Raw genomic sequence first — 11,853 nt, 5'->3', positions numbered from 1 at the left:
ACAGCAGCCTGCCAGGGAGTAGCAACGAACATAGTTTACCTGCAAATACTGTGTTCTTTGATAAAAATCCATAAAATGCTTGTGGAGGGGGTGTACCTGTCTTAATGTCAGCGCTCAAGAAATCATAATCTTTCATTTGATTTTTTTGTTCATCCCCTCTCTGAGCTTTTTTTATTTAATTTTTTATAGAGATGGGGTTTCACCATTTTGGTCAGGATGGGTCTTGATCTCTTGACCTGGTGATCCACCCCCTTCGGCCTCCCAAAGTGCTGGGATTGCAGCCACCGCGCCCGGCCGCTGAGCTTGTTTCTTCTGCTATAAAACTGGGATCCCAATCCTGCCTTTAGTTCCACAGGGATCCATGAAATCATTTATGTAAAGGGTTGAGCAGAGTCAGGCTTCTGGTGCTAGGGGCTATTTATTTTATTCTATTTATTGACAAAATGTATTAATAGCCCTTACCTGTCTGGGACAAGTTCTTTGCCCTTCCTGGGACTCAGTTTCTCCACATGTAATACATGGAATTTACCTGGCAGCAATCCTTGAGGGTTGGTGCCCCCGGGGCCTAACGATAGCCCACAGAGTTGGCACGTGAACTTTCGAGGACGGATTTGCCTAAACACAGCCGTCCCCACGTTCACTCCAGACCCGGAGAGGCCCAGGAATGCCAACCAATTTATAGAACAATTATACACACAGAAACCCACAGTGTGGTTCTGTGGCCCCAGACACTCAAACTCATCCATCATCCCAGACCCATGCAGAGATGCCCACAATGCATTTAGGCAGAACACACAAGCCCAGACAGCTGGAGGTTGCACACTTATCTGTGGAACACATGTGTTCTCATTTGCCCTTCTGCACACGGCCCCAAGCATATCCCTACTTACACCCCTAGGCCTATACGTGAACAGATTGCCCAGTCCCACCGTGGGAGTACGGGGAAGACCAGCTTACTGGTTACATACACAGGTATGAACACTCATACATGTGTTCCCCCCAGATACATGTCCAGGCAGATAGGCCCTTGCCAATGACGTTTTACCTGCTCTGGAGCTGGGGAATGAGACTCGCCCACTCCTCAGATCCCACGCAGGAGCCCTGGGGTTGTTGGCGGGGGGGATTTGTTTGAGCTGCTGACAGAGCCAGGCCAGGGTGAGGGAGTTGAGTGTGGACCCAGAGCAGGTGTCCCAGCAGCTGTGCCCAGCCTGGCCCTGCCAACTTGCTCACCCACTTGGATGAGCCAGGAGCCTCAGGGCGGCCCGCTGGGACCCAGAAACAGGCTGTTGGGGAAGGGACCTCCTACTGGGGAATGGGGTGATAGAATCATTGCCTCTGACAAGCTATGGCCCTAAGCAAGTCCCTTTCCACTGGGTCTCTTTTCCCACATCTTGGCAAGGAAGTAGGTGGTCCCTCCACCAGGTTCTCCAACTTAAATGGCTTGCTCAATACTCCTGAAAGACAGAGGGGGTCTTGGCAGGTTCATCTGCATTTTAACAACCTCCCCAGGTGATCCAGATGGCCCAGTGATGACTTTGCGAAACCCCAGAGGCCTGGAGTATTTAGTTTTATAACACTGGGGAGCAGGGAAATGGCCAGGGATGGTAGGGGAGGAATAGACTTTAAAAACACCGGAAACACTCATTCAGGCCGGTAAGAGCGACGACAGTCCAGATGTGGCCCTCCAGTTCTCCTCCCAGAACCAGCTGTGAAGAGGGTCAGAGGTCAATCCCCAGCCCAGGCCCCTCCCCTCAACCCAAGAAGTCACTGCAACTTTATCACCATCTAAATTATTTGTTTAATAACAAAAAAAAGCCCCACAGAACTATTGTAAAACAATATTATCAGTCGGTGATCATTGTAATATACAATACAAAGCAATTTCCTCAGAAATCTGAGAAGCACCAAACGTGACCATTTTTTAAAATGTCTGCTTTTCAAAAAATAGAAACACACGAGGGGAATCCCACCCCCTAAAGTCTATGGTGACTGGTAGGTGTGGAGAGAGGGTCGGCCTCTTCCTCGCCAGTCCCTCAGCCCTGGGCTGGATGCTGTAAGGGAGCGGTAGCCGCCGATCTGTCTCGTTCGCCCCCAGATCCGGCGAGGCGCGTTGGGGAGACACACAGAGCAACTTAATTCCTCTTGCCCCCCTGGAGGGCTGGGGTCCGCCGGTCCCTGGGGGAGGCACTTCAGCGACACAAGATGCGATCGTCTGCAGGAACGCATGCCGCCTGTGAAAACGAGAAAAGAGGTGAGACGGGCGGGTGGCACGGGACGCTGCTCCAAGCACAACAGACGCCCCCTTCCCCAGGAGACACGATGGGGAAGCGCTTTTGCCAGGTGCCCGCAAGGATGGGACAGAAGTGGTGCTAGCGCCCACTCCCTCTGGCCTCAGTTTCCCGTCGATATAAGGGTGATCCAGTGGTCGGATCTGGACCTCACCTCGGCCGTCAGGGCGCTCATCTCGCCGTTGAGAGTGCTGAGCGGAGCCCGGACTGGCAGCCCTCGGCCCCCGGCGGTCCCGACTTCGGATTCTGAGTTCAGCTCCAACTGCAGGTCCCTGATGTAGTCGATGACGTGCTGGAGGATCTCCACCTTGCTCACCTTGCGGTTCTGGGGCAGGGTGGGCACCAGCTCCTTGAGGCGCGAGTAGCAGCCGTTCATGTCGTAGAGCAGCACGTTCACCTGCTGCTCGTCCAGCAGGGCAGGCAGGCGCGCCCCGGCGCCCCCGGCGCACCGCGAGATGGCCACGCTCTGCTCCGACAGGCAGCGCACCACCTCGCCCGCGCCGCCCGCAGTCTTGCCGGCCTTCAGCGCGCAACTGGGGCCCGCGGCGGCAGCGGCGCTGCCACTGGCGACCTTCATGATTCTGGTGACTGGCTGAAACCGAATGCGCGAAGCGAACGGAGGAGCTAGGAGCCCGGAGAAGCAGAGCAGTTAAGAACGTGGAATGCGAGCGCAGACCCACAGTCGGTCTTTTATAAACACGCCGCGGCCCCCGGAGGGGCGGGCTCAGAACGTTCAAAAACAGCCAATGGGCGGCACGGGGGCGTGGCCCGCGCTCCTGGGTCCCGCCTCCCTCTCCTCTAGTGCGCCTTTGCCGGGTGGAAAGAAGACCTGAGTCGAGGAACAGCAAGGATGGGTGGGTGGCAGGGCAGCGGGTGGAGGCGAGGGCTACACTGGGCTCCTCGGTAAGGGAGCAGGGACGCTAAGCCGGCATTGCCTTATAATGAAAAGACCTCAGGAATCAGTTTTTCCCATAATCACTTTATGTCACTTCTCCAGCTCCATTTCACAGATGAGAGAAATTGAGGCCCGGACGGAGAAGCTGCTGGCTCTGGATAGCGCAGAGAGCCTGGGTTTCCGGACCCTCTTGGAAGATTACCTCTCGGACCCTGATCTACAAATATCAGGACCAAAATTTAAAGCGGGCTTATTCACATCTCGCTCATTCACATCTGCTCCCCTGGGCTTTCTCAATTCCTAGATAATATTGCTGTTCATGTTCCTGGGACCCGGAGAGCCTAACCAGATCTCCCACCCCCCAGGTGGGAGCAGTTAATTCGGCAAAGTCTAATAAGGTTGGGGCTGGGTGGCTGGGACGTGAGCTAGATAGAGCGCAGTGGAGTGGGACTGCATCCGATTCCACCTTGAACTTGCAGCTCCTTGCAGAAATTCCCAAAATCTGTAGCAACTCGTGATTTTTAACTTTTTTCCCCATTTTTGGCTACATACATTTTAAAATTTTTTTCTCAAAGACCTCAGAGCAGGGTCTCCCTCCCACGGCGCGGCAGCTGCGGAGCTACAGCCTCCCCCCTCCCCTTCCCGGGCCGGTCTGTGTCAGCATCTGAACAAGCGGCTCAGACCGTTAGACGCCAGGCCCGTGACGTCACCCATTCATAAAACCCGGACGGACTATCAGGCTGGCGCCGCGCGGGCGGTCGCCATGGAGACGGCAAACTGGGCTAGCGCGTTCCCTCGCCCCGCCTCAGCCGGTCACCTGCAGACCCCGGGAGGGAGGCCTGGGAATGCGTTCCTCGCGGTCGCGGAGCAAGGGTCGCCTTACCTCCCCACCCCACACCTGCGAGTCTCCCCACCCAGACCCACAGCCTGGGCCGCTTGGGAGGTTTCTTCACCGCTCCCCCCACCTCTCTGCCCCAGCTTCCCCGTCCAGCGTGGGGAAAAAGGCCTGAGTTCCCTTTCCAGCTCTGCAGCTAGGTGAACTCAGGCGGGTCGTATGCCCTTTCTGAGCCCTAATAGTTAATACCTGCCTGGTATTTAGATAATAATCACAAATATGACCATTATTGTGTTCTTACTTTGTACCAGGCATGGTGTGAAGAGTTTGTCTTGATGGTCTTTTTTCATTTATTTATTTCCTTAAAAAATGATACAGGGTCTCACTGTCTCACTCTATTGCCCAGGCTTAAGTTCAGCAGTCTTCTTCCACAACTGTAAGGAGAGGAGCTGTTTGGTTTCTTGACACAAAAGAGGAAACTGAGGCTCCAGAAGACCCCTGGGAGTCATAACTATAGCTGCATTATTATAAGGAGGGTACAGTATTGTAATGCAATCGCTTCCTGCTGACAACAGGCAGGCTGACTCCAGAGTCCTGGACATCCCACAGGTGGGGAAACTGAAGCTCAGATTAGTCACCCAAGGCCACACAGCATTCGCAGAGGTAAAAATCTGTGCTCACCTAGTGGAGAATGATAAGGTCTCTCCCTGCCCTCCTCACCCCGCAGCAGTTGATTCACTGAGTTATCGGCAGGTTCTGCTTTCCCACAGAAGTTTGCGGGAGGGAAAAGTAAAGGAGCCTTCTGCCTCCACATCAGGAAACCAGGAAAACCAAACCTATGAGTGAGACCAGCCTCCAAAGAGAGCGATGATCAATTAATTAGACTCCTCATCCGCTTACCACGCACTCCAAAACTCTCTAAACTCCCTTCGCCTTGTTTAGCAATCCTAAATTAATGATGGGAGAGAATATTTTGCTGCTCAAAAGAATTCCCAAAAAATTGGAAAGGACAATGGTCAACCAGAGAAAATTAGAATATTAATGTTTATTTTATTTTATTTATTTATTTTTGAGACAGTTTCCCTCTGTTGCCCAGGCTGGAGTGCAGTGGTGCGATCTCAGCTCATTGCAACCCCCACCTCCGAAGTTCAAGCAATTCTCCTGCCTTAGCCTCCCGAGTAGCTGGGATTACAGGCACCCGCCACCATGCCCAGCTAATTTTTGTAATTTTAGTAGAGACAGGGTTTCGACAGTTGAAACCAGGCCAGTCTTGAAATCCTGACACCAGGTGATCCACCTGCCTTGGCCTCCCAAAGTGCTGGGATTTCAGGCATGAGCCACCAAACATGTCCTGAAATTCAGTTTTCACCCAATTCATATGCACTAATTTTTGTGTGCGTTTCCAGTTCTATGCAATTTTTTTTTTGAGACGGAGTTTCGCTCTTGCTACCCAGGCTGGAGTGCAATGGCGAGATCTCGGCTCACCGCAACCTCCGTCTCCTGGGTTCAGGCAATTCTCCTGCCTCAGCCTCCTGCGTAGCCGGGATTACAGGCAGGGGCCACCGTGCCCAGCTAATTTTTTGTATTTTTAGTAGAGACGGGGTTTCACCATGTTGACCAGGATGGTCTCGATCTCTTGACCTCGTGGTCCACCCGCCTCAGCCTCCCAAAGTGCTGGGATTACAGGCGTGAGCCACCAGGCCCGGCCCTTTTTTTTTTTTTTTGAGGCAGGATCTTTCTCTGTTCACCAGGCTGAGTACAGTGGTGCAATTACGGCTCACTACAGCCTCGACCTCCTGGGCTCAAATGATCCTCCCCATTCAGCGTCCCAAGGATCTGGGACTACAGGCATGTATCATCACACCTGGCTAATTTTTTATTTTTTTGTAGAGAAGGAGTCTGTGTTTCCTAGACTGGTTTAGAACTCCTGGACTCAAGTGATCCTTCCACCTTGGCCTCTCAAAGTGCTGGGATTACAGGCGTGAACCACCCCACGTCCAGCCTTATCTTTTACATTTTTAAGGACTGACAAAAGTTTAAATAAAGATTGCCTGCTTAGCTTTTTGTCAGATGGGCATTTTCCTGACCTAGTTGATAGCGTGTATTGAATGTGCGTTTTCTTCCCAGTCCTCCTTCCCTGAGTCGGTTTAGGAAAACAGACCCTTCGGCGGGGTGCCATTGCTCACACCTGTAATCCCAGCACTTTAGGAGGCCTAGGCGGGCAGATCACCTGAGGTCAGGAGTTCGAGACCAGCCTGGCCAACATGGAGAAACCCTTGCACTCCAGCCTGGGCAACAAAAGCAGAACTCCGTCACAAAAGAAAGAAAGAAAGAAAGAAATCCCCTTCTTCTGGTGGCCAGGAAGTTCGGAGGGCTCCTTAAATGAACCCCCATATTTCCAACCCAGCATTCATGGTCGTAGTCCCTTTTCACATACCTGGCACATCTGATTTCACAACTGCTCCCTGGAGCTGGTGCAGCTGTATTATTTTAACACCCCATTTCACAGATGGGAATATCGAAGCCTAGAGAGGAAAAGGGACCAGCCCTTCAATGCCTGAAATTCTGGCTGGGCCACTGACAAACTGGGTCTCAGTTTCCTCATCTGTAAATTGGAGCTAATGCTCATCCATATTCCTGGAGTGGTTGTGAGAGTGAAATGAGTCATGCCCAGAGCCAGCTGCAGCACCTAGTGATGAAAGAGAGTGTCTTTTCTTTATGATTTCCCTGTCGCCACACCTCCGTCCCTGTCTTCCAGCGTGCCTCCTCTGGCCTCCAGCACTCTAGGCAAATGACTCACATTTACTAAGAGCTTCCTCAATGCCAGGCCTGGGTTTAAATATCAATTGTGTGCTTAGAAGGAAAGGGACCATGGTGTTCCTGTTCCGTGCTGTCACCCAGAGCCTAGTACAGTGCCTGGCATGTGGGAAGTGCTCAATGAATACTTGTTGAATTAGAAATAAACGGCCTGAGGCCGGGCGCGGTGGCTCAAGCCTGTAATCCCAGCACTTTGGGAGGCCGAGGCGGGTGGATCACGAGGTCAAGAGATCGAGACCATCCTGGTCAACATGGTGAAACCCCGTCTCTACTAATACAAAAAATTAGCTGGGCACGGTGGCGCGTGTCTGCAATCCCAGCTACTCAGGAGGCTGAGGCAGGAGAATTGCCTGAACCCAGGAGGCGGAGGTTGCGGTGAGCCGAGATCGCGCCATTGCACTCCAGCCTGGGTATCAAGAGCGAAACTCCGTCTCAAAAAAAAAATAAAAAAAAAAAAAAATAAACGGCCTGGGCCAGGCTCGGTTGCTCATGCCTATAATCCCAGCACATTGGGAGGCCAAGGTGGGTGGATCACCTGAGGTCGGGAGTTTGAGACCAGCCTGACCAACATGGAGAAACCCTGTCTCTACTAAAAATACAAAATTAGCCCAGCATGGTGGCGCATGCCTATAATCCCAGCAACTCAAGAGGCTGAGGCAAGAGAATCGACTGAACCTGGTAGGCGGAGGTCGCAGGGAGGCAGAAGTTGCTGTGAGCTGAGATTGCGCCATTGCACTCCTGGGCAAGAAGAGCGAAACTCCATCTCAAAAAGAAAAAAAATAATAGACTGGGAGCCTGGGAGCACTTTGGGAGGCTGAGGTGGGCAGTTCACCTGAGGTCAGGAGTTAGAGACCAACCTGGCCAACATGGTGAAACCCCATCTCCACTAAAAATACAAAAAAATTAGCCAGGCATGGTGGCGCGAGCCATAATGCCAGCTACTAGGGAGGCTGAGTGAGGAGAATTGCTTGAACCCAGGAGGCAGAGGTTGCAGTGAGCTGAGATGGCGCCACTGCACTCCAGCGTGGGCAACAGAGTGAGACTATGTCTTAAAAAAAAAAAAAAAACAGCTTATGGAACAGGTAGTATCATGTCCCCTTCATAGCTAAGCCATGAGGCCTAGAGAGGTTGAGTGACTTGTTTCAGATCTCACAGCTGGGAGGTGGCACTGAACCCGGGCGCTCTGTCCTGAGGCAGGGGCTGTGTACGCTGCAGGGAGCCATGTGCCTGGACATCTACACCACACAGTTCCTCCTTGCTGACTCACGTTCTTGTCCAGAGTGTTCTCCACTGCCCCTCCTAGGAGTCTTGGCCTTGTAGGCTCCAGGGCGGGCCTGCCCTGTGCCACGTGACCCACTCTGGCCCTGGCCCGGCAGCTGCTCCCCAGATGTGCCCACAGTGCAGTCTTCCAGCCGCCAGGCCGGCGCCTCTGGGCTGGGGCTGCTGGGGCTGCCGGGGCTGCGGGGGAGAGACCTTTGGCTCTGGCTGCCCCGCCTCACAGCCCTAGTAACGGGAGACTGCAAGACCCCCCCGCCACTCACCACCACCAGGGCATCGCAGGGAGAATAAGATCCAAACTCCTCCCCTACTTTGTGGCCCCTGCCCACCACCCAGCTGGGCCCCTTCCCTTTCTCTCACCAGCCCCAAGGCCTCCCTCCCTAAAGTATTAATAGCTCCGTCCTGCCTCAGGGCCCTTGCCCTTGCTGTTCCTTGTTCTTAGAACACTTATCAACCCAGGTCTTGGCCAGACTCCTCATTCTTCAGGTCTCAGGTCAAATGTCGCCTCCCCAGAGGCCTTCTCAGAGCCCCCTCAGCTTTCTTTCACATTCTCCTGCTCTTATTCACTGAATTCATTACCGTCTGAAATGATCTTTGTTTTCTTGTGTATTTTCCATTCCTTGCCTCCTCTTCCCTGCCCAGGCTATGTGCTCAAAGAGAGCAGGAACCATGGCTCCTTTGGTCACTGCTGTGCCCCAGAGCTGAACTAGGGCTTGGCCCAGAGAAGGTAAGCAACTTGCCCAAGGTCACACCACATACTACTTGAAATACAGGAATGTTTAGAGTAGCGTTCGTTGAAGAATAAATTGTCGCCTTATACTTCAGTTTCTTCCTGTGCAAAATGGGTACAAAATATGAACTTAACCTGCAGAGTAATGACACTTCAGCACTTAGCACATGGCGAGCATTCAGAAATGGAAACCACAATAGACCCTTGTGTGGAGTGTCATTTTCCATCCCCCAAACCCGGCAGGAGGCTGTGGGTGGGCACATGAATGGTATGGGGGCTTAAGCTCCCTACCATTTAACAGGAATGAAATTCCTCAGTTTCCTCATCCACAAAATGGGGACTGTTGACAGGCCCCCCCCTCAAGGATTCTGTGCTGTGCCCCTGGGTTGTTTCAGAGAGCATGGGGGTCCAGGCATGTGTCCACCTTTCACCTCCCATCCTGTTTTCCAAAGAGGCCTCAGAACAATGGACTGGAGGCTGGAGCCTGCCAGTCTGGGCCCCTCCCAGGTTCCCTGCTGATGGAGGGGGTGGGGCCTTCCTGTGGGTGGACAAAGGGCCACTGCTGCCCAGGGTCTCCAGCAGCCAAAGGCAGGGCAGAGCCAAGGCTCAGGGAGCTCCCATCTTAGGTTACTCAGCGCAGGCCAAACCTGCAGGGTTACACACCCATAGAGCAATACACAAATGCACACACCAGGCCGGGTGCGGTGGCTCACACCTATAATCCCAGCACTTTGGGAGGCCGAGACGGGTGGATCACGAGGTCAAGAGATCGAGACCATCCTGGTCAACATGGTGAAACCCCGTCTCTACTAAAAATACAAAAATTAGCTGGGCATGGTGGCACGTGCCTATAGTCCCAGCTACTCAGGAGGCTGAGGCAGGAGAATTGCCTGAACCCAGGAGGCGGAGGTTGCGGTGAGCTGAGATCGCGCCATTGCACTCCAGTCTGGGTAACAAGAGCGAAACTCCGTCTCAAAAAAAAAAAAAAAAACCCCAAAAAAAAATGCACACACCCACAAGTCCAACATGGCACATATACGTACGACGGACACAACAGACAAACCCAACAGCCACACCCCAATAGACACAACCTGCCAAAGGCACAATGCACAGTACCCCATAATATACAACCAACACACTGACCTCAGCGCACCAAAACACCAAGTCTGCACAACCAACACACCAAAATGTAGACCAAGGAAGCAATACCTCAAAACACCCCATTATCACACCTAACAGAACCACAATCAACACACCGTAATGATCCCCTCAACAAACACGACACACAGACACATGCACCCACGCTACAACATTGCAAACACAACACATACTTACATCTATACAGTATTGCTTACACCACAACACCTGCGACTCCAAGATACTAACACACATGCCGACAGCCTTAGAGAAAACAGCCAGCCACCTGCAAAAGGAAGAACTAGCTTCCCTCAGGCACCCACCCCCTCAGTGTGCAGACTCAACCCACACCCACCCGCACCAGGTCAGAGACAGCCTTTCTTTTTTTTTTTTTGAGACAGAGTCTCACTCTGTTGCCCAGGCTGGAGTGCAGTGGCACGATCTCGTCTCACTGCAACCTCCACCTCCTTGGTTCAAGCAATTCTCCTGCCTCAGCCTCCCTGAGTAGCTGGGATTACAGGTGCGCGCCACCATGCCCGGCTAATTTTTGTATTTTTAGTAGAGACGGAGTTTCACCATATTAGCCAGGCTGGTCTCGAACTCCTGACCTGTCGTCTGCCTTCAGACCTTCCTCAGCCTCCCAAAGTGCTGGGATTACAGGCGTGAGTCACCACGCCCAGCCCAACATAGCCTTTCTGGAGTACACAATCTCCTTACTCTCCAGACATACGCAATTCAGAATCCTGCATAAAGGCCTGGCATAATGGCTCACACCTGTAATCCCGGCACTTTGGGAGGCCAAGGCAGGCAGATCACATGAGGGCAGGAGTTTTAGAGCAGCCTGGCCCACATGGGTGAAGCACCCTCTCTACTAAAAATACAAAAATTAGCCGGGCGTGGTAGTGCATGCCTGTAATTCCAGCTACTCGGGAGGCTGAGGCAGAAGAATTGCTTGAACCCAGGAGATGAAGTTTATAGTGAACTGAGATAGCGCCACCGCACTCTAGCCTGGGCGACAGAGCCAGATTCTGTCTCAAAAAAAAAAAAAAAAAAAAAAGGCCTGGCTTTTTTTGACAAAGCCAGGTTTATTACTCTGGGTTAAACCTGTGGAGGCAGGACCTGGGAAGGGGCATGGGGACAGTTCTCAGTACGCTAAGATCTGCTGATCACCTGCCCATGGGCCAGGCCCACACTGAAGTTCTAGGTGAGGCCCAGAGCTGGGGGACAGGGTCCTCTTCCTGAGACTGCAGCTTGTGGGATCACTGCAATGTCCCATCATGGAGGTGGGGGGTAGGGTGTTTGTAATCCCAGCACTTTGGGAGGCTGAGTCGGGCAGATCACCTGAGATCAGGAGTTCGAGACCAGCTTGACCAACATGGAGATACCCCATCTCTAGTAAAAATACAAAAATTTAACTGGGCATGGTGGTGCATGCCTGTACCTTGGGAGACCGAGGCAGCTCAGGAGTTCAAGACCACCCTGGTCAACATAGTGTAATTCCATCTCTACTAAAAATACAAAAAGGCCAGGTGCGATGGCTCATGCCTCTAATTCCAGCACTTTGGGAGACTGAGGCGGGCAGATCATGAAGTCAAAGAGATTTAGACCATCCTGGCCAACATGGTGAAACCCCGTCTCTACTAAAATACAAAAATTAGCTGGGCATGGTGGTACACACCTGTAGTCCCAGCTACTTGGGAGGCTGAGACAGGAGAATTGCTTGAACCCAGGAGGCGAAGGTTTGCAGTGAGCCAGCATTGCACCACTGCACTCCAGCCTGGCACCTGACGACAGAGCGAGACTCTGTCTCAAAAAAAAAAAAAAAAAAAGAAAAACAAGGCCGGGCGCAGTGGCTCACGCCTATAATCCCAGC

The 11,853-nt window shown here is 52.6% G+C and overlaps 1 protein-coding gene across 1 annotated transcript; it reads right to left on the bottom strand.

Moving 5' to 3' along the window:
• Positions 1-1,774: 1,774 nt before the first annotated feature.
• On the bottom strand, positions 1,775-2,938 carry ID1 (inhibitor of DNA binding 1). Its single transcript, XM_012455234.2, has 2 exons — positions 2,443-2,938; positions 1,775-2,231 (listed from the first exon to the last, which is right to left on the bottom strand). The coding sequence occupies exons 1-2, from the start codon at positions 2,863-2,865 to the stop codon at positions 2,190-2,192; spliced, it is 465 nt and encodes a 154-aa protein (XP_012310657.1). The 5' UTR covers positions 2,866-2,938; the 3' UTR covers positions 1,775-2,189.
• Positions 2,939-11,853: the final 8,915 nt, after the last annotated feature.

Source organism: Aotus nancymaae, unplaced genomic scaffold (genome assembly GCF_030222135.1).
Source record: "Aotus nancymaae isolate 86718 unplaced genomic scaffold, 86718_ANA_hifiasm-v0.15.2.pri h1tg000029l, whole genome shotgun sequence".
Classification (NCBI taxonomy): Eukaryota; Metazoa; Chordata; class Mammalia; order Primates; family Aotidae; genus Aotus; species Aotus nancymaae.
Note: the sequence above shows the minus strand (reverse complement) of the source record. Positions and strands in the feature narration are given on the sequence as shown.